At 47.3% G+C, this 19918-nt stretch overlaps 1 protein-coding gene across 3 annotated transcripts in view; it reads left to right on the top strand.

The window, feature by feature from the left end:
* The window catches only part of TARBP1 (tRNA guanosine 2 -O-methyltransferase TARBP1), an 83597-nt gene extending 64383 nt beyond the window's left edge, over positions 1 to 19214 (top strand). The window contains exons 23-30 of one of the 3 annotated variants that reach the window (XM_028104489.2): positions 1011 to 1097; positions 8523 to 8719; positions 12394 to 12475; positions 14365 to 14536; positions 17489 to 17680; positions 17863 to 17987; positions 18401 to 18537; positions 18849 to 19214. In XM_028104489.2, coding sequence (XP_027960290.2) covers positions 1011 to 1097; positions 8523 to 8719; positions 12394 to 12475; positions 14365 to 14536; positions 17489 to 17680; positions 17863 to 17987; positions 18401 to 18537; positions 18849 to 19017 — 1161 coding nt within the window. In that variant the 3' untranslated portion in view covers positions 19018 to 19214. Of the gene's footprint in view, positions 1 to 1010; positions 1098 to 8522; positions 8720 to 12393; positions 12476 to 12699; positions 12798 to 14364; positions 14537 to 17488; positions 17681 to 17862; positions 17988 to 18400; positions 18538 to 18848 lie in introns of those variants that run through there. The other 2 variants (XM_028104490.2, XR_003609499.2) reach the window with 2 other exon arrangements.
* Positions 19215 to 19918: the final 704 nt, after the last annotated feature.

The raw sequence follows: 19918 nt of genomic DNA, 5'->3' as shown, positions 1-19918 counted from the left end.
TGCATTAGGGCATGGGCACAGGGAGGCCGGGGCCCCTGAAGGCAATCTGACCTTTTCTGAGCCTTCACACTCCTCACATGTCCTCTGGCTCTCAGGCCATTTGCATGTGCTGTGCCCTCTCCCTGCAATGGCCGTTTTCCTCTTCATTGACAGAACTGTCTCTCTTCCTTTAGATCTCCGTCCATACGTCCTTTGTGTCATTTCTTAAAGGAAGAATGGTTTGGATCCCCTTATTAGAGGTTTTTGTAGCATGTAAATAGTACTTGTTATAATTGGAATTTTAATTTATTCTGCGGTTTTGTCCTTCCAACCCACTAGACTAAGGTCCTTGAAGGCAGGAACCTTGTCTAATTTTGTTTTCCCTGATTTCTGGCACAGGACCTGGCATGTAGAAGACATTCATAGCTGAATAAGTCATCTAACCTGCCTTAGCAGCAGTTTCTGGACGATAGTGTCTGTAGTCTCTTTCCTTTCCAGTCTTTCTGGGGTCCATCAGCTTATTACCCCTAGAATGATGTCTTCTTCCAAATCCCTGTAATTGGGCAGGTTTCTGCATCCCAGTTGAACACTTACATAGCTTTTTGTCCTTGGCTCTAAAGTCGTCTGCAAGTTCCCGGCTAACTTTGGAGCCTGTCTCTGCCGTCCCCCCCCCGCCCCCCAACTCCTGCCTCGCAGCCGCCGCCTTCCTGTCACCTCTGATTTTGTTCATATTACTCACTTTTCGACTGTTCTCTTTCCTTCCTGCTCCCCTGGGCCGTCTGCGCCTCTTCTGAGGTGAGCACACCCTTGGCTGTACCACTTTCTTCACAGTTAAGTCAGTTCCTACCTTGTGATGCCTGCTGAGTGTTGTGTTGGTGTTTGGCTACCGGAAGTTACTTCCCTCCTGTGGAAGGATCCCCGTCCAGGCCGGGGCTGCGTCACATCCCGCCTCACGTGCGGTCGCCGTCCTGGGCCCCACGGCATCACATTAAGCCTTGAGTGACTGTTTGATTTATCTGATTTTTTTTCAGGGTGAAGAAAACTTTAAAACAAGCATTTGTACATTTTTATCCGTTTTGTCACATTTGGACATCATCACTCAAAATATCCCAGAAAAGGTGAGTTTAAATGGTAAGAAGAGTTTAAACCTACAAAATAGAATTGTATATATTTGTACTAATTTTTTTTAAATGTAGAGTATTTCTTGTGGTTTTTGCCACTTCTCGTCTTCCCTCCCACTACTCACCTACTGTGCATACGTACTTAGACACAAATCCACAGGCAGGTGTTACACACTTGCACACATACACACCGAGGCGTGTGTGCCTGAGCACATCCTAAATCTGTAGACAGACTGATGGGCAATTTCTAGCAATAGACTCTTAACTTTATACAAGTATTTACATAAGATGATTTAAGTAAGACTTCCTTTATTGCATTTAACTGTTCCTTGACTGACATAGTTATTGAATAGGTGCTCATGCAAAGATGCTTACGGTCCAAGTATTAAAAGCTCTTGGGTAACTGAAGGTTGATGTGCTGTGGGTCACCGTTTGGAGTGTGAATCCAGTTCTTCTCTCTTTCTCAGGCTTCAAGCAGTCTCCCTAGTGGTTTAGCCCACAGACAAGTAGAGATCGTAGCTAATTCTGGTTAATCACTTTGGCAAAGCGGTTAAGAATTCAGGAAGTCCTGCCAGTGAGATGTAGAGCAACTTCATTACTGAGTCTACAGGGAAGAGTGCACTGAGCTGTGAACTCTGGGAGAGACCTGAATATATGGAATAAGAAGTGTTGTTTGGTGTTGAAAGCAAAAGAAAAATACAGGGGAGAAGAGGTTTCCTAGAATTTCTCCAAGTATTCTTGTCTTTAGACAGTGGTAAGAGTCAAATTTAGTTGTTAACCCATTTCATGAATTCTAAGACCGAGATCTTTTTCCCCCACCACAATTTCACTCCTAAAATCCTGAGATCTTGAAATCCCAGGTGTCTTACAGCGTCTGTCAGCCAGATGGCAGTGTGTGAGTTACAGTTCCCTTAAAACTTGGGTTCACAGCCTCTTCTGAAATCAGGCAAGCTGTATTATCAGGTAACATCACATGTTACCTTCCTATCTTAAATATGTTCAGGAAAGAGATTTGCTTGCCATCTACCGAGAGGGGCAGGGTAGATAAGGAACTGTCTTCTGTCAGGGTGGCTGAAATAACTCAAGAACCATTCAGACAAGTTCTGAAAATGAATTCATCTTAGGAGATGCTTCTACTAAATCTGGAATAACAGGTTATAATTTATTCATTCATTCATTTATGAGAGGGAGAGAGAGAATCCCAAGCAGACTCCACACTCAGTGTGGAGCCCGACGTGGGGCTCAGTCCCATGACCCTGAGATCATGACCTGAGCTGAAATCAAGAGTCAGACACTTAAATGACTGAGCCATCCAGGAGCCCCAATAACAGGTTATTTTCCCATTCAGCTCTGTTTATACTCCTTGTATATTACATATTTTAGATTTATTTATTTTCAAAGCATCCAGAAGAAGGATTGCTGATTAGTGGAATAGAATAATCTCAATTTCAGTATCTTCTGGAAAAATAAGAAACCTAAATGGAGCCATCTAAGGAAAGACCAGACTAGTATGTTTTGTTAGTCTATGTCCACGTCCTTCACAGTGTCTGTGGCAAGGTCTGTTTTACCTAACAAATATGTTTTTGTTCAAAGACTTTTTGGAAATAGTCACTCAGGACTTTCCATTTTCCTCAAAGTATGGAAATATTTGCACTTGTACGGGCCTGTGCTAAGTAGTCAGAGAAGATTCAAAACTACCGCCAAACAGGACAGAGGGCAGAATGCTAAATGTTCTATGGAGATCGAAAGCACAGGGGAAAAACACCCTTCCTTAGTGTGCTCATGGTTGTGTATTGTCCTGTCATCTTGTTCAGTGTGTCCAAACCTCGTCAGTAATATGAAATGGCATTACTGGTGTTCAGTCCCAAATGGTGTGTATCTTAGTCTTGGCCAAGGCAAATGATCACAGGCAGTACTAGCGTATCTGAGTATAGGATTCATAAAAGGAATGTATTCCCTGTTGAGAATTATACTAGGTATTTCTTTTTCTTTCCTTTTTTTGCACTTAACAAGTAATCTATACCTAGCTCCCAGATCTTGGTTTCTAATGCCATTCTCTTATAAAAGGAACCAAGTCTTCTTGGAGAAACAGCTGATTCTAGAACTGGGGCAGAAAATACACGAGGTAAATAGAAAAGTAGTGCCCCGGGCGGGGGGGGGGGCACGGGGACGTGGGGTGGATCTGCAGAGAGGCACAGGGGCCAAGAGACCTCCTAGTGGCAAAGCTGAAACAAGCAACACAATACAGTAACACTGGATTACAACCCAATAAAATAAATATTCACGAGTTTCTACTGATATAAGTGAATGATTGAATAAACAAATGGGAAAGACAACAAACCTCCTGTGCAGAATTCCAAATAACTTATGTGGTCACTCTGGCCTCAAGGAGGGGGCGTGCATAACCACCCAGCCCAGCGTGGGCTGCCCTAGCAATGTCCTTCCACAGAGCAGAGTATGGAAGGGGGCGCCCGTGACGGCGGTAATTCGTACCATAGTCCGTGCCCTTGGTAGGATGTGGCAGAAATGGCCTCTGTGGTCTCCCTCCCCAACACCGTAACCCCGGTCTAGGCACGAGAAGAACATCACCCGTATCCCAGCCAACCTGACCACTGCTCCTCAAAACTGACGAGGTCATCAAAAACAAGCAAAGCCAAGAGGAGAGTAAGGGGACATGAGAACTGGATGGATGGATTAGGAACAGGACAGGGACGTTAGTAAAGACTGAGGACGTCTGAGTAAAGCACGGAGTGGGGATTAAGGTTATAGGAGAGCAGCGAGAAATTTGAAGAGAAGGTAGGTGTTTTTACTTGATTCCTCCAGCTTTCCTTTGATGTAAACTGGATGTAGTACTACCTACCTCGTGGTATCTTTGTAAGGATTAAATAACAGAGAAGTTACGTTCTCGCCTCTCAGAATCGTCCTTAGTCCTCCTTTGTGCCTGTCAGATTTGGGGATCAAGGCTTCTATTTCATTCATTCAGGATCGGTTTTAGTGCTTCCTGTAACAGAGCACTGCCCTGGACCGTGGAGGTAGGGAAGCAACATGCAGCTCTAGGAGCGTGTGGAGGGGGAAGTGCAGAAGGCTGTGGGGGCACCCGCGAGACCTCCAGATCTCAGCCCACAGGAGGACTTCGGGTTCAACACAAAGACCCTGCGGGACAGGGCAGGGGGGCGGGCTAGTGCAAGGAAGCGGGGCACGGTCAAGGTCGGGAAGACGCTGGAGACTGCAGTGGGAGGCTGCAGAGCGGGCGGGGCCCAGCGCAGAAGGGCCTTTGTAAAGCAGGCCAAGGAGGTTATTAGCACAGAATGTGAGTCAAGGAGACCTGGCCTCACATCTTAGCACTACCTCTCCTTGGTGTGTGAAATTGGACAAGTAGCTCCACAACAGTATGGACATACCGTAAATGCTCTCTGTGCGAGGAATTTAAACTTTATCCAGAGGGCGTTGGGGAGATGCTGCTGAATTTTAAGCAGAAGGGTGACATGATCAGACTTGTGTGTTGTGAGTATGGTGTGTAGGATTGGTTTAGTCATGGGGACGAATCTGGAAACCTTTGGGAAGCCACTGTAGTGATCTTCATGCTGTCACATGAGCTGTGCTGGGACATGGCGTGGAGGTGACAGATGGATGGATGTGACAGGTATGTGCTAGCAAGGAATGCCAGGGCTCAGTGGATGGCTTTGGTGGCAAGAAGGCAGGAAGCAAGGAAGTGACCTGGGCCACCAGGGTCGGTGGTACCTTTTACCGGAGCAGGAAGCAGCACGAAGAGCAGACCGAGAGGATGGTAATGAGTGGATGGAATTGTGGGTTTGTCACCCGTGGGGAGCCCCAGGGGCAGGGCAGGCAGCAGGTGCACGTAGGGCTCTGGGGCTCAGGAAGACGTCCAACTAGGAAATACGACTTGGACGTTAGCTCGGGGGGCGTGGAGGGACTGTGGATGAACCAGGGTGCTCTCGTGCCCCTGCTGAAGGTTCGGGGTTCACCACACCTTCTTTCTGCTGAGCCCAGGACACAGAAACCTCTATTTTGAAAACATCGTGTAGACAGGGGTTCAGGTCGTCCACACTTGCATAGGATTTGGAAGCAGAAGCGGGCCTCTGCTGACAAGCTGAGTCGTGGGGGCCTTTGTTTCCCTTGGGATGGTGTCAGCTGGGGTAGGCCCCAGCTGGATCCTGGTTCGGTGAACACAGCTTGTGGCTCTGCTTGTGCGAGTCACGGTAGGCCCCTGCACGCAGTCGCCGCGCCTTCTGGGTCAGGGAGGAGAGTGGTGGTCGCCTGGCTCCGCAGCGTAGCTCCTGGTTGCTCAGCTGCGAGCCGAGAGCCCATGTCTTCAGTGCTTCCAGGGATTCTGTGATGAAGATCCATTTCTGTTGAGCTAGCCACCAGATTCTGTGTCTGCAGCTAACCTCTAACAGGTTAAGGTTCAAATACTTTTCACAACACTGCCAGTTGTATACAAAGTGTCTGTGGGGAGAGGAGTGTGGGAAGGGGAGGGGGTGGTTATAAAAGGACGACAGGGGGCATCCTTGGGCGTTGGAACTGTTCAGTTTCGTGACAGTGATGCTGGCTCTGTGAACCCACACATGTGACAAAATGGTCTAGACCTGCAAACACACACACCTCACGCACAACTGAGGACAAGGAACACTGGGGAAATTCAGATTTCATCAGTGGATTGTGTCAGTGACCGTGTCCCGGTTGAGATGCTGTGCCGTGATCTGCCGAATGTTAGCAGGAGGGGACACTGGACAAAGCACGCCGGGCACAGGGGACCTCTGTGTGATTTCCTGCAGCTGCGTGCGAGGAACATCTCGCAGCGAACGCAGGAACGTGTCAGTTGAGAGAGGCGACGTAGCCGTGCTGCGGCTCCCAAGCTTGGGAGCCCTGACTGGACCGAAGCCGTGGGAGCGAGCGCGGGGGGCGTGTGCCGCCTGACGAAACAGGGAAGCCAGGGACAGAGCCCAGAGCCACGCCGGCATTTAAGGGACAGGAGAAGAGGTTGAGAAGGAACATGGGAGGGCGAGGGGGGCAGCCTTAAGAATGGGGTGTCCTAAAGGTCATAGGAAGAACTGTTTTCAAGGAGAGAAAGACCAAGACGGCGGAGTGCCTGCAGAGGTCAAGAAAGGCAGGGGCTTTATCCACAGTATCCAGCAGCAAGGAGCGTGTGACTGGGGCGAGCTCCAGGAGGGGTACAGGAGGGAAACGGGTGGGGTAGGAGATGGACCGAGGCGACTGTGACAGGCCACAATCTCAGGGTTGTGAGATCAAGCCCTGTGTCAGGCTCCATGCCCAGCAGGGAGGCTGCTTGAGATTCTCTTTCTCTGCCCCTTCCCACTCCTCTTAAAACAAATAACTTTAAAGAAAAAAAAAAGTTGGAATACCTGCTTTTAAGGTTTTAGAAAGAAGAATAGTTACAGGTTCTGTGACAAGGGGTGGACTCTGGCAAACCCGTTCCCCATGGCTGTGTCTCTGATGGCAGGGAAGCGATGACCTGAATGTCACGGTGAGGATTGGCACGGGCGCAGACCCTCTTGTGACTTGGGGCGGGGGCGGGGAGAGAAAGGTTAGTGAGGGGTTGGAGACCATCCTGGGAGGAGGGCTCCGAAGCCACCGTGGAAAGGTTTAGAAGGGCCGGGAGAGCAGTGTGAGCCGCTCAGAGGAGAGGAAGCGCTTGTTCCTTGGGGAGAAGACTCTGACCTCGGGGATGGGGCTGTAGTGTAGGTAACTGGCCACAGGCCCCGTTGGAGGGGTGCTTTGAGCAGTCGTCCCTCCTCCTCCCTGCAGTATTTGTCCTGTGCCTTTCATGTGTCCTGGTGGCTTGTTCCGGGTCCTAGGAATTCTGCAGTGAACAAAACCGTCTCCACTGTCATTCGGGTGCAGGGAGAGATGATAAATAGATGTTATACTGTCAGATGGTGATAGAGGTTTTTAAGATTTTTTTATTTATTAGAGAGCACAAGCAGGGGGAGTGGCAGAGGGAGAAGCAGGCTCCCCGCTGAGCCGGGAGCCCGATGTGGGACTCGATCCCAGGACTCCGGGATCATGACCCAAGCCGAAGGCAGTCGCTTAACCGACTGAGCCACCCAGGCGCCCTCAACTTCTAAATACAAGTAAATACTTAACTATGTATCATTCAGAAGTTGCCGCTTTCCTTCGCCACCCCTGACATTTCTATCTTCCTTCTAGCCAGGTACATCTATTTTCTCTGTGCTGCATTTCCTGGTTTTCTCAGATCTGTATCTGGTATGGCAAGCCTTCCTTGCCCCTCTTCTTAAAAATTGTTCTTCCTCCACGTAGCCTTTTTGCTGGGCCCATCTGACTGGTTCCTGCACTTGACCTTGCTGCGCATACGCACGGTGTTTGTTCAAGTTGCTCCTCACGCGGGGATGGTCAGATGTATGTTACAGTTACGTGTGCATATATTCACGTATCCTCCCCCGGGTGTCCTTGTGACGCTGACTGCACAGCGACCTTTGATAAATGTTGACCGTACTTTGAACAGAGGACTGGAATAGGGAGGATCATATATATCTGTATTTTGTCCTTCTAACAGGAGCTTTGGGAGGTTGAAATGCGCTGTTAACCAGGCAGTGAGTTGGTAAAGTCTTCCGTGAGCACGGTTGCTCTTAGTAGAAACCGTAGGATTCTCAGCTAGGTGCAGCCCCGCGAACGTTTACAGATGAGCCATTTGGTACGAGCATCGAGGTAGCTGCTGATATTCTATTAAAAGTTTGCATCCATCTGGTTTCCGCATTAATCTGGGTCATTTCCTTTGCCTTTCATGGTCTGTGGAACTCCGTGGTTTGGGAAGTCAGGGACTGTCGCTGCCTGAAATCAGGCTGTGAAGATGCAACAGTCCGAAATCACAGGAAAAGACTACAGGGAAGTTAAGACGTTTATTATTTTTCTCCCCACTTTTTAATTTTCCTGCCACCCCTCAGCACTCTGCGGGTCCAAGAGCATCATGAGGGAAACAGTTGTTCACAAAGACAAGGAGGAAAACAGCACCATAGGAGGTCCCTGGCTTTAGAAGCACTTGGAAGTGCAGCAGAAGGGGGGCTCAGAGAACCTTTCTGACGTTTCCAGCCCAGGGGGCTGCTGTTAGCACATTGCGGGGGCATGGCGGCTAGTGTGAAGGCACTCCGTCCACACTAGCCCGGGCGCTGCGGCGTGGGGGACATGGACTGCGGCCGCCTCCTAAACGGACACAAAAGAGCTGGGAGCGTCTTTCTTCCTCGAGGAAATCGCTAATGCCCGCACACCTAACGTGTCTGCGAAGGAAGGAGGAGCCCTGCCCCCGCAGAACCAGAGGGAGCTGGACTGTGCAGCATTTTTACCTTCTGTCCACTTGGTGGTCACACAACCGGGGGTGGAACACTCCACGTGTACATGTGAAGAATTTTCCCCCTTTCTTTCCAGAAACCAGTTCTGAAGCAAGCCCTTATTATCGTGCTGCAGTGGTGCTTCAGTCACAACTTTAGTATCCGACTATATGCCTTAGTCGCTCTTAAGAAGATCTGGAGCATGTGTAAGACCCTGCACGTTGAAGAATTTGATGCTTTGACTTCTGTTATTGAATCCAGTCTCAACCAGGTGGAAAACATGCCTGGAACAGGGTAAGCAAAGCTCGTGCCCTTCACTTTCCTTCCAGCAGAGCACACAGAGGGGACCAAGAGGTCCCACGGCCTTGTGAGCTTCTCATTATTCCATCGTGCTCGGAGAGCAGAGCTCGGACGAGGCAGAGCGTGATTTCGTTACAGTTCTAAGTGTGGTCAGCTCCGTCCTGACCTTTCTTTGCTTTCTTATCCTTGGTCCTTTGTTTTATAAATAATCTTTTACACACCTTTAGATATCTCTATCTTCGGTATTGCTGACTGTCACTGTGCTCTGTTGTCAAAGAAGTGCTGAGAAGCAGAACAATCTGGCTTTAGACATGCTCTCAACCCCTCAGTTGTACTAATTAAAGATGATGGAAGCTTTTTTCTTTTCCTTTTCTTAGAGACTGTCTTTATTTCCCAGACAAAATCCTGCACAGATGCTCGATATCAAGCAGATACGATGCTGTGCTGTGGACGGAGCAGGAGGGGGCTGCATGGCTCCGCGTTCTCTACCGGCTCTGCTCACACCACACAAGGGCAGGCAGCGGTCCCCTAGTGTCTCCTGGTATCTGAACTGATTGCCCCGGCTCTCAGGGAGTGGTGGTGGTGGTGTTTTACTCTTCTCTTACTACCATTGATGATCACTATCCCGGAATGCCCAGATTTTTATAATTTTCAGAGACCCAGGCACTATCAATCAGTATAAAAGGTTTCTTTCCAGACGCTCAAAAGCCCTCACAAATTTTTATAAACAGATAAAGGTTGGAAGCAGCATGTTAAGAATATGAAATAGTGTTTGGAAAACCAGTAACATACAGGGGGTCTTTGCTTGACCCTCAAGGTAACAGGTGGTGTAACTGAGACCTGAGTCATCGCGAAGCTCCCTGTGGGGCCAGGATGGAGGACTTCCGTGGCCACAGGCTGCCTTCCGAGCCCTCCTGCACGCTTTTACTCTCGACCCACTGGTTGAAAAGAGCATTTAGGTGATTGGGCAAAGGAGGTGTGGCAGTCCAGGAGGAAGATCCTCAATTCAGCAAATATAATATAAATGCTAAAATATAAGTACATGGGCTACTAGAGAAAACCGGAGAAGAGAGGTGAGGACATAGGACCGGTCACAGGTGAGGGACAAAGTGCAAAGGAAGGAGCTAGATGCCTCTGATTCGTTGCACACGGTTGGGTGTATAGACGGCCGCCTCAAGTTCTGGTCCCAGCTAAGACTAGTTATTAAAATGAGTTGTTCACCTTAGCGGTGCCTACAGCCCCCACCTTTCCAGGCATGTTCCAGCAGCTAGAATTGCTGATCTTTTCAGGCAATCCTGAATGTCCCATTTCTCCTTGGTGGGTGTGTGCGCACTGCAGTCCCTCAGTGGAGGGAAGGGTGAGGGAATTAAATAAATTTCACATGCGAATAGGCATTTGTCAGTTTATAGTTTGCTCTGTGAAGAAATCATGATTTATTGTATGGTGTTGCAGTGTTTTGGTTGGTGGTTGATCCTATTCAAAGTTCCTGGGTAGCTGTGTTTTGATTTCTAAAAACAGTTGGTTCAGCTCCTTTTTATTAAGCAGTAGAACACCCTTTTACAAAATAACTTACTCCTTTGAAAATCCTAGTACTGGGTAGGAGACGTAACCAGTGAAAACAAAGGACCATGGGCATTAGACCATCCCTGCTTTTCGAATACACAGCAGAGTCATTTTGTGCAGGCTGAGTTCTAGGGCATCGGCAGCAGGCCAGGTAGATGCCCCGGTCTCGTGTGGCTCCCAGCCAGGGTGGATGGGACAGCAAGTGAACAGTCACACAAAGAAAATAACTTAAATCGTGATAGGTCCTCCAGTGGAAAAGTAAAGATTGTGATGAGAAAGTGCACACTCTTTTCTAAGTAACATAACATGTGAGTTGCCCTGTAAAGGATGGGTAGGAAGTAGGCAGACGAGGAGTGGGGGACGGTGATTTCCGGGCAGCACCGAGGTGGGCTGTGCGGCTGAACGGGGCTGGTCCGGCTCGAGAGCGGTGAGTGCGGGCAGGACGGGGCGGAGGCCAGGCCGGTTGGGTTCCCGGTGAGCAGATTGGTTAAACGTGGACATGATCTCTACTGGTTTGCTTTTGCCATTTTTCAAAGTAGGAAGAGCAGACCAGAGGCAGGCCATAGAAAATGGGAGGAGATGGTGTGTTAGATGAGTGGGGTGCGGAGAAATGGATGGGTTTGGAGTAAGCGAAATGAGAGCCTAAAAGCACCCACTGGATTTAAGCGAGAGCTTGTCAGCAGCCTCGTTGGTGGGGCGAACACCAAATTAGCGTGGGTTAGGAGTGGTTGGGACAATATGTTATCTGTTCAATCCAGGCATAGGCTCATTGCTGTCCATTTCTTTACTTGAATATTTGAAATACTTCATGTCTTAAAAAAAAAAAGGACGATGAAGAAGGTAAAACACAGCCAAGTTAATTCCCTCCAAAACCTCCTCTGTGAAATGTAGCAGCAGTGTGCATTGAGGAGAGCTTTTCTTTTCTTTTCGGTCACATTAGTTTTAAATAAGGGTTCCACGGTTAGGAAGTCAAACAGCAAGGAAAGGTGTCAGGTCAAGGCCAGACCATCTCCTTCCCCGTCCCTGCCCTTCCTCCCCCCAGAGGGGTGTCTCTCATGAGTGGCTTTTCTTCCCACGCTGCCCACTGCCCCCAGCTCTCTCTCCTGCACCGACCGAAGGCTCTGTGGTAGGCTGCTTCCTTTGATCGGACAGACAGCCCTTTGAACAGGCTCAGTAGCAACGAGGGGACAGTTGAGCGAGTGGGATCTGGAGCCCTGCGGCAAAGGGACGAGAGGGCAGGTGGTAGGAGGCGCGGGAGGTGAACGCTCCCTTCTCTCCCCCCAGTGCTGCGGAGGCTCGGCTGTCAGGCGCGCAGAGGGGCTGGGGGTGCTGGGGGGTCGGGGAGCCATCACGCGAGAACCGTCTTGCAGGAAAATGCCTCGAAATTGCTACTTTGCTTTTGGGCTGTTGATCATGAGTTTAAACTGAAACCTGCCTGTCGTGTTCTGTAATTTTTATCCCTACCCCCTTTGCCTTTTACAACCTGGCAGATGTGTTAAGACTTTACAGCCTGCTCGTATTACATTTGTTTGGTTCGGGAATGCTGGTCCAGTTGGGCTGTGTGCTATGGATCTTGAGAATAGAAAAAGTGTTTACTGCTGGACGGAGACTTGAAGACTACAACCCAGATTTCTTACAGAGTTCCTATCTATCTAGCGATCGATCTATTTTTTTTTCCCCTGTAGTTCCCTTTTAGAATTCTTTTTCCCCAAGCACGTAAGCCGTCCATCTGTGGTTTCCTCGTCGGTGCCAGTGGATGGCCACGTCCGCTCCCCATCACCTCTGACGGAGCGCGGGCCTCTGCACCATCTGCTGGAGGGTTCGCTTCTTGTTGAGTAGCTGTTTGTTGTAAGGCTCTGAAACAGTTATTTCTTTGTCTTTGACTTTCATTTCAAAAGGTCAAACTCAGTGTTTTTAAAGCATGTTGATGTAGGAGGGAGGGGTGTATAAATCCTCAGATAAAATTCACAAAATTTCCCTTTCATTCTAAACTCTGCAAGACCTCTTTCTGATTATCCAATTGGTTCCCCACCCCCGCCCCCACCACCACCACCACCAGAGTTGTCTCACTTGTCTGTACCTCATACCGTATTTTTCACCCTTAGGAACGCCAGGAAGAATTGGCAACGCATCCAGGAGCATTTCTTTTTTGCAGCGTTTCACCCAGTGCAGGATTATTGTCTGGAGGTGAGCAGAGAGTGTCATTCGTAAATTCTTTACTGTGTTTTTAATCCCGGCGCCTCCTGTCTGCCACAGTTCTTGGGGTTATAATTAGGTGAATTTTTCCCCCTTACAACCTCACCTTCACGTTGTAAAGTTCTAAGTTTAATTTTGTTACTTCATGCAGATGACTTACATTTCACTCGTAAGCGGTGAAAATTGGCTAGTCATTGTCACTTTCTGTTCCTCAGGCAGTGTCTGGCTTGTAAAGTCTGGAAGGGGGAATATTTAACTCTAAACAGAAATCTGTTCAGACATTAAAAGGAAATGAGTGAGAACGTTTGTGCAGGTGAGATTTTGTTGTAATGAAGCCCATTGTTAACGAAAGAGCAAAAAGATCTGTTCTTTTGTTAAATTTGCAGCGTTTCGGTTCTGGGTGACGAGAATCGTGTAGCGCATGATACACCACCTCCTTGTAGCCGAGTGTGTTCATGTAATTTTAAGAACCATAAACATGTTTATTACAATTAGCATATGAATTAATATACAAATTATTAAGATTTGTATGAATTGTATCACTTTCTCCCTTTTTCAACTATAAATAGAATGTTCTACCTTTGAATTTAAAACATGTGACCTGTAGGACTTCTCCGCAGGGACTGTAGCTGCTGTGCATATGCGATAAAAAGAAAATCTGTATATTGTGAGATATTCACTACAGAATATTATGCCCTTTGTTGGGCAGCTGTGGACTTCATTGCAAAATGCAGGATTTTTTGGTTATTTTAACATGCTCTGTTCTGTGTTCTTCAGCGCCCAGAATGCTTTGGCGCCTTTCTGAAGGACTCATAGTAGGGCCTCTAGTGCTAAGTCAGCCCTTTCTGTTCCGTTCGCCAGCAGGAGTAAGTCCCTCCTTCCCTCTTTGTTTCATCTCTGTCCCCGATGCCTCACTGTCCCCCCCCCTTCTGTGTATTTTCTCCTCCGTTAACGATCCGAGCCGTCGCTGCCCGTGGAAGTAACATGATGGCTCGCAAGAACTCTGCCTCGTTCTGCATTCGGACTGAGCTCGGTTCCTACTCAGTCAGCATTGCGTGGCAGTCATCACATGGCGCCAGTGTGCAGAAAGCCATTCTTCGTTCCAGAAACCATTGTGAAGACGTGTGCATCGTCACACGTTTACGGTTTCATTTTTAGATTTTCAGTTACTTGTGCCTCTGTTTTGTATGCACCTTTTCACCTTTGATGACTTACTTTCTGGTTCTGTTCCGTTTAGTAGGTAAGAAAAGGCCAGGAGGATTGCTTCTGTGATGACTGAGCAATCACCGTGCCCAGGGGTGTCACACACGGTTTACTCAACCTCGACGGGCTATTTTAACCTGATTTTATCCTCGTTTTACAAATAAGGAGGTTGAGGCCAAGAGAGGCTAAGTGGTCTGTCTGACGTCACAGCTAATATACAGTCAAGACAAAGTTCAGATTCCAAATTTGTCTAATGGTAGCAAGAGGAAAGATTTGGCATCAAAAGAGCTTGAACTCGATCGCTTATGGAGGTGTTCGGTTATCAACACATAGCCCTGAGCTAAATGTTGCCCAACATTGATATTGATTAATCCTAAAACACTTTTTGCTTTTATCAAGAGCGCAGTGGTTTATTACATACGGTGAGAAAAACCCAAGTGGAAGATCTGCCTGCCCTCGAGCATTTCCTAAGTTAATCCCCTGATGGCTTAGAGAAGATGAGAAATATGTATAGACAGTTGCTACGAGATATAAATGAACATATATAATATGGTTATTGTGATAGTCTGGGAGAATACATCAATAATAGTAAATAAGTTGTACTTTAAACATGTTTCCATGTATTTTTTTGTTCTGTTCAAGGGGAAAAAATTTAGATTTTATCATTCTCTTTTCAGACCATATTTTACATCCTTCCACGCCTTTCAGGCCTGGTTGAAGACGAATGGATTGCCATTGGTAAATTTACCAGATTCACTGACATTCCTTTAGATGCAGGATTTCAGTGGTACCTTTCGCCAACTCGCCTCTGTGAAGTAAAACCGGGTGACTGGGCTCAGCAGGACATAGGTAAAGAAATGTTTTCTTACTCTCCCGCTTGTTGACTTGGATAGCCTTCCTCGCTTCAGTTACTGAGAGCAGAGAGATGATCACGCCACTTTTCACCGATGCAGTGAAGTCTGCTCCTTCTCCACTTAAAGACCGTGAAAAAGTGCTATAACTTTGGTATTTTTAATTGCTTGGCTTTGCTATGAAAAGCCAAGGAGAGCCTGATCTGCTTTATTATATAAAGCTAGTAACTTCCCTTTTCTTTGAAATATTATTGTTAATTAATATTCACTGCTCTCCCATTATGTGTTTCTGTAAAAGCACAGATTTTAAAAAGGGTCAGATTATGAAATCTCATTTCTTGGCCCATTGAGGAATAAAGCAAGAGCTCCTGATTCTCGTCCTTTGTGGGTCTGGCTGGCCCTCCCTCATCTGTGCGGCCTTCTCTCTCCTGTTTCTCCACCTTCTGTGACACTGCTGCCCTTCGGCTTTCTGAAGGACGCACAGGTCCTTCGACTGCTCACCTCCTCCCTGTTTTCCTGCACAGTCCGGTGAGCCCTGGAAAGACCCAGGGCCAAGTCTCCCATCCCTCCTGGAAAGCACAGCTGGTGTTACTGGCCGCGGAGCGTGGTCTCCCGATGCTCCTCACTGCCGCCGCTCCTTTGGCCCTCGTTCTCACTCTCCCTGACGCAGGGCGTCAGAAGTGGTCTTTGTCTCCTCCGTGAAGCCGCGGCGGGCGCTCTTCTCTCATCACCCCTACCCTTTACGAGGCGTTCATTTGCTGGCTTCTTGCTGGCCTCGTTTCCCTCCTCCACCGGACTCCTCGCTCCTCTCCAGCAGTTCCCTCTTTGTCCTGTGTATTTGTCGTTCCCTCAAATTTTAACGTTTCCAAGAACCCCTTGGACCACTTGCGTAAAGTACAAATACTTGGGCCTCCCCCCCACCTTAGATTTTAATTCAGTGTGTCTGGAGGAGAGTTCTGGGAAAGTGCATTTTTTATTAAACATCTAGATGGTTCACTAATACATTTTAAGACATACTCACCTTAAACTTATTCCTTCAACCAAGATTTATCGATTGCCTCCGGTGTCTAGACCTAAGGCCGGGTCCCCGCCCCTAGGCAGCTTGCATTCATGCTTACTTAAAAGGCACCATGAAAACAAAGCAGGGTAGAGATGGTGCCAGAGGATCAAAGAGACCTTTCCTCGGGAGCTGACGTTGAGCAGAGACCCACGTGAAGTGCGAGCAGTCGAGCAAAGATCCTGAGGGAAGAGCTTTCCCAAAACAGAGGACCTCAAACAGGGAGATTTGAGGGCAGAAATGGCGACAAAAGCTACTTCACCAGTGTGGTGGGGGCAGCCCCGCTGGGGCGGGCTGAGCAGAGACGAGGGGAGAGGAGGAGAGCGTACGTGGGCCCTCCCCACGTATTGTGTTGGGGGCCGGGCCGCAGGTCGGAGCAGAGAAGCCATGTGTCACTCAGGTGGGGCAGAGGCTAAGGAGGTCTCTGTTTGTTTTGTCTGGCGTGTGGAAGTGAGAGGGGTATTGCAATGCAGACTTTATGCCAAGACTTCACTGGTAGTATCCCCGGAATGTGTCCCTTGGCCTGGTTTCCTCATTCTGCATGCTGTCCCTGAACATTTTTAATTTCTCCAACTTGAGACCACCACTTGCGTAATGTAACTTCTCCTCTTTGTCGCTGCCTGGCCTCTTTCCTGAGCCTGCTGGACGTTTGCACCCAGATACACCATAAACTCTTTAAACTCAACATACTCGAGTTGCATTTCCCTGGCTGCCCTCACTTGCCTCCTCTGTAAACCCCTTCTGTCAGGGCTGCCCCTCGGTCATTCTTTTCTCCTGTGCCGCATTCATCTGTTACCAAATCGAGGTGATTCTGCCTCCCAGATCTGGCTGCTGCTGCTCTTGCCTTGACTTAATTCAGGTTGTCCTTGTCTTTGCCGGGACTGGTGCAGAGGCCCCAACTTATCCTCACCTCACTTCTAAGAGGGATTTTTCCTAAAACACAAAACCAGTCCTCTTACCCCCTTCTTAAAACCCTTTAATGGCTCCTGTCTGTAGAGTAAGTTCTTTATCGTTCTGTACAAGTCTTTCATGATCTTTCTATGGTCTGAGCCATCGTGTTCCGTCCATGGCACGCTCCAGCTACACCGGAGTTCCGCCGCTGCCTGGGTCTCGTCCTCCCACGCCCTGTGCACGCACACACCCGTCCCTACGGGCTGCGCTGCCCTCCCACACTCGCTGTTTGCAGACTCCTCCCTGAGCCTTCCTGGGTCTTCGTCTCCGCCCGTCCCTCCCTCCCTCCCCCGGACATTACACATCTCACTATAGTACCGTGTTCTGGTATCTGCATCTCTCTTCCGTGCTGGTAAGCTAAGTGCTCCTTGGTGGCTCGGTCAGCAGTTTGGAGTAGAGCAGTTGAGGAAGAGCCTGGAAGGACAGTCTCAGTCCTGTGCTACAGCTCGGAACACTGCATTCGACAGGTTACTAACATTCGTTAAGAGATAATTGCTTCAGAGAATATCCTTCATTTTAGGAAAGTTTCCCCAAGTACTTGTAAAATAATTTAGGATAAAGACTGTGTATATTTGTTTTCAGGAATACCCTATTGTTTGTAAGATACACCATTATTTTATGGACCTCTAAGAAAAAATGCTAAAATCATACCAAACTAGGATACCCTGTGGAATTCTAAGATGCTTCCCAGTTTGGGATATGCTAAAATGTAGACAACAAGGGCATCTTCTACTTCATGAAATGTTGTCGTATATTGGTTGTTAAGAGTTCAATTTGAAAATTTAAAATGACTTGAAAATGGCAGTTGTGTCTGAATCCAAGTAAAGTTCTTTAGTTAATGGATCTCATTCTGAACTATCATTTGAAACGTGTGTGTGTGTGTGTGTGTGTGTGTGTGTAAATAGATTTTTATGTATGGGATTATTTCCTCTTCCTTCCCAGGTTCTCACTCGGGCGAAGCAGATAGCCAGTCAGAGTGGATGGATGTTCAGAAGAAGATTATCCCCTGGAAAAATAACACTCCAGATTTAGATCTGGAGCTAGTATTTCAGGATCGTGTCGCCAAACTTGGAAAGTCGATTAGCAGACTGATTGTAGCGGCCTCGCTCATTGATAAACCAACTAACTTAGGAGGTAAAATTACAGTTTTCCAGGGGGCTTGCTTAAAATCTTTTGATCCTGAAAATTTGTCATCGGTCCAGTGCCATTGTGCCCATTTTCCTCATTTAACCCTCCTGGGGAGCTGCGGGGGCGCTGTGCGGCCGTAGTGAGCTGGGCGGAGGACCGCCAGCAGTAACGCGGCCCGTCGTGTGCAGGGCTGTGCCGGACCTGTGAGGTGTTCGGGGCCTCGGCGCTCGTGGTGGGCAGCCTGCAGTGCGTCAGAGACAAGCAGTTCCAAGGCCTCAGTGTCTCAGCAGAGCAGTGGTTGCCTTTAGTGGAGGTGGGTGGAAAGTAGTATTAGTAAAACACTGATTTGCTGAAATCTTCTGCGGTCCTCTGTCCTCTAGTATCAGTCCTCTTGCAGTACTTCATAGTTGTCCAGCCTTTAATAGCTTAAAATAATACTCAAAGTAAAATACACCCCCCCTTAGTTCCCCCGTTGCTTTTGTGATCTCTCACATTATTGTATTTTTAGATTTCTATTCTGTAAATATGTCCTGTTGCAACTCAGGAATACTTTTGATAAATATATTTGATGTTGGGGGAGTTTTTTTTGTTTATTTTTTTTAATAGAGTATAATTCCTTTTCCTTATAAAAAGACATAGTCTCATGAAATTTTTTTTTGAAACTCTGATTTTACTCCAAGGCTGTAAATGAATAATTTATTATTCTCTTTTTAAACTCACTTTAAGGTAAAACCACCTCAGCTCATCGATTTTCTGCAACAGAAAAAAGCAGAAGGTTACACCGTCATTGGCGTGGAACAGACTGCCAAGAGTATAGACCTGACCCAGTACAGCTTTCCGGAGAGATCTCTGCTCTTGTTGGGGTAAGAAGATCCCTTTGAGTCTCAGTGTAGAAAATGCTTTCGGAAATTTTACAGTTCACCAAGACTCCTGACGTTACACCCACATCAGGAGTTTTGACTTGTAACATTTATGGAAAGACCCCTAGTTTTTGGGATGATCAGGTGAACCTAGATCGACCCATAAATCTGTGTTACTTGTTTATTTCCCTGGTGCCACAGACTTCACTTTACTTTGTTAATCTGACTCTTCAGTGACATTCAGGATTTCTGAGGAAAAAAAGTGTGTGTATTACAAGAAAACTAACCTTTCTTCTTCCATTTTTCTTCGTCAGAAATGAACGTGAGGGAATTCCAGCAAATCTGATCCAACAATTGGATGTTTGTGTGGAAATTCCTCAGCAGGGCATTATCCGCTCGCTTAACGTGCACGTGAGTGGGGCTCTGCTCATTTGGGAATATACCCGACAGCAGCTGCTCAGGCATGGGGACACCGAGTCGTGACCTTTGTGCCTTATCTAAGATCAGTTATCGGTGCTCTTGAAACCTTGTTTAAAACCATGTGTACTAATGAAATCGATTCTGAAATTTACCGGGATAATTTGTATTTCTTTTTCTTGCCAACTGAATGCCAAAACTTTTTCATGTGCCTTAAATATATTACTATATGTTGTCCCCTTGAATAAATATTTTTAGCTAAATTGCATTGTTTCTTGAATATTTTAAGCAATTGTGGAAATAAAACAATGTATTTTAAGAGAATTTCTTTCCTGGAAACCAGTATTGTCAGAAATGTGGACTTCAATGGGAGTAAGGCAGAATTACAGCAGTTACCACCTGTGAACACCACACCCTTACGTCCCCAGGAGGCATGGTGGGGTGGAAGCAAAGGTCCTGCATGGAGAGGAGTCATTAGCCTCTCTTTGCTGCTTTATATCTACTTATTCCCAGGCAGGAAACCTGCTTGACAGGCTGTTGAGCCAGCTTCCCTGTAGAATTCAGGATGCTCGGATAATAGGTTTTAATTTCCTTTCAAAGCCATGGAATAGGCCATTATCATTCATATGAAGTTTTTGGAAAATTTTCATACACTACCTTTGCTCGGAGAGTTCAGATAATGGTTAGAAATAGTCTATATTCTGACAAATGTCAACATCAACCCAAAGACGGTGAATTATTCTTGCACATCATCACCAAGGGTGAGAATGGAGCCCAGGAAGTCTGATTTACTATTTCTGTTCTTCTGAGGGTGTTTTTGTTTGATATTGAGATTACTTCAGTAGTTAAGGGTGACCATTTATCCCCATCCAGCAGTAAACTTCAGTCATGTCTGGGTCCCTTTTAATAATATTTAAACTTCAGAATCTGTTACCAGTATGTACTTTTTTTTCTTCTGTGGCTTTAT

This window comes from Eumetopias jubatus, unplaced genomic scaffold, assembly GCF_037043125.1.
Source record: "Eumetopias jubatus isolate StellerSeaLion01/CBP00866 unplaced genomic scaffold, mEumJub1_p1.0 scaffold_17, whole genome shotgun sequence".
NCBI classification, from domain to species: Eukaryota; Metazoa; Chordata; class Mammalia; order Carnivora; family Otariidae; genus Eumetopias; species Eumetopias jubatus.
The sequence above is the reverse complement of the archived record's forward strand: the minus strand, read 5'-3'. Positions and strand labels throughout refer to the sequence as shown.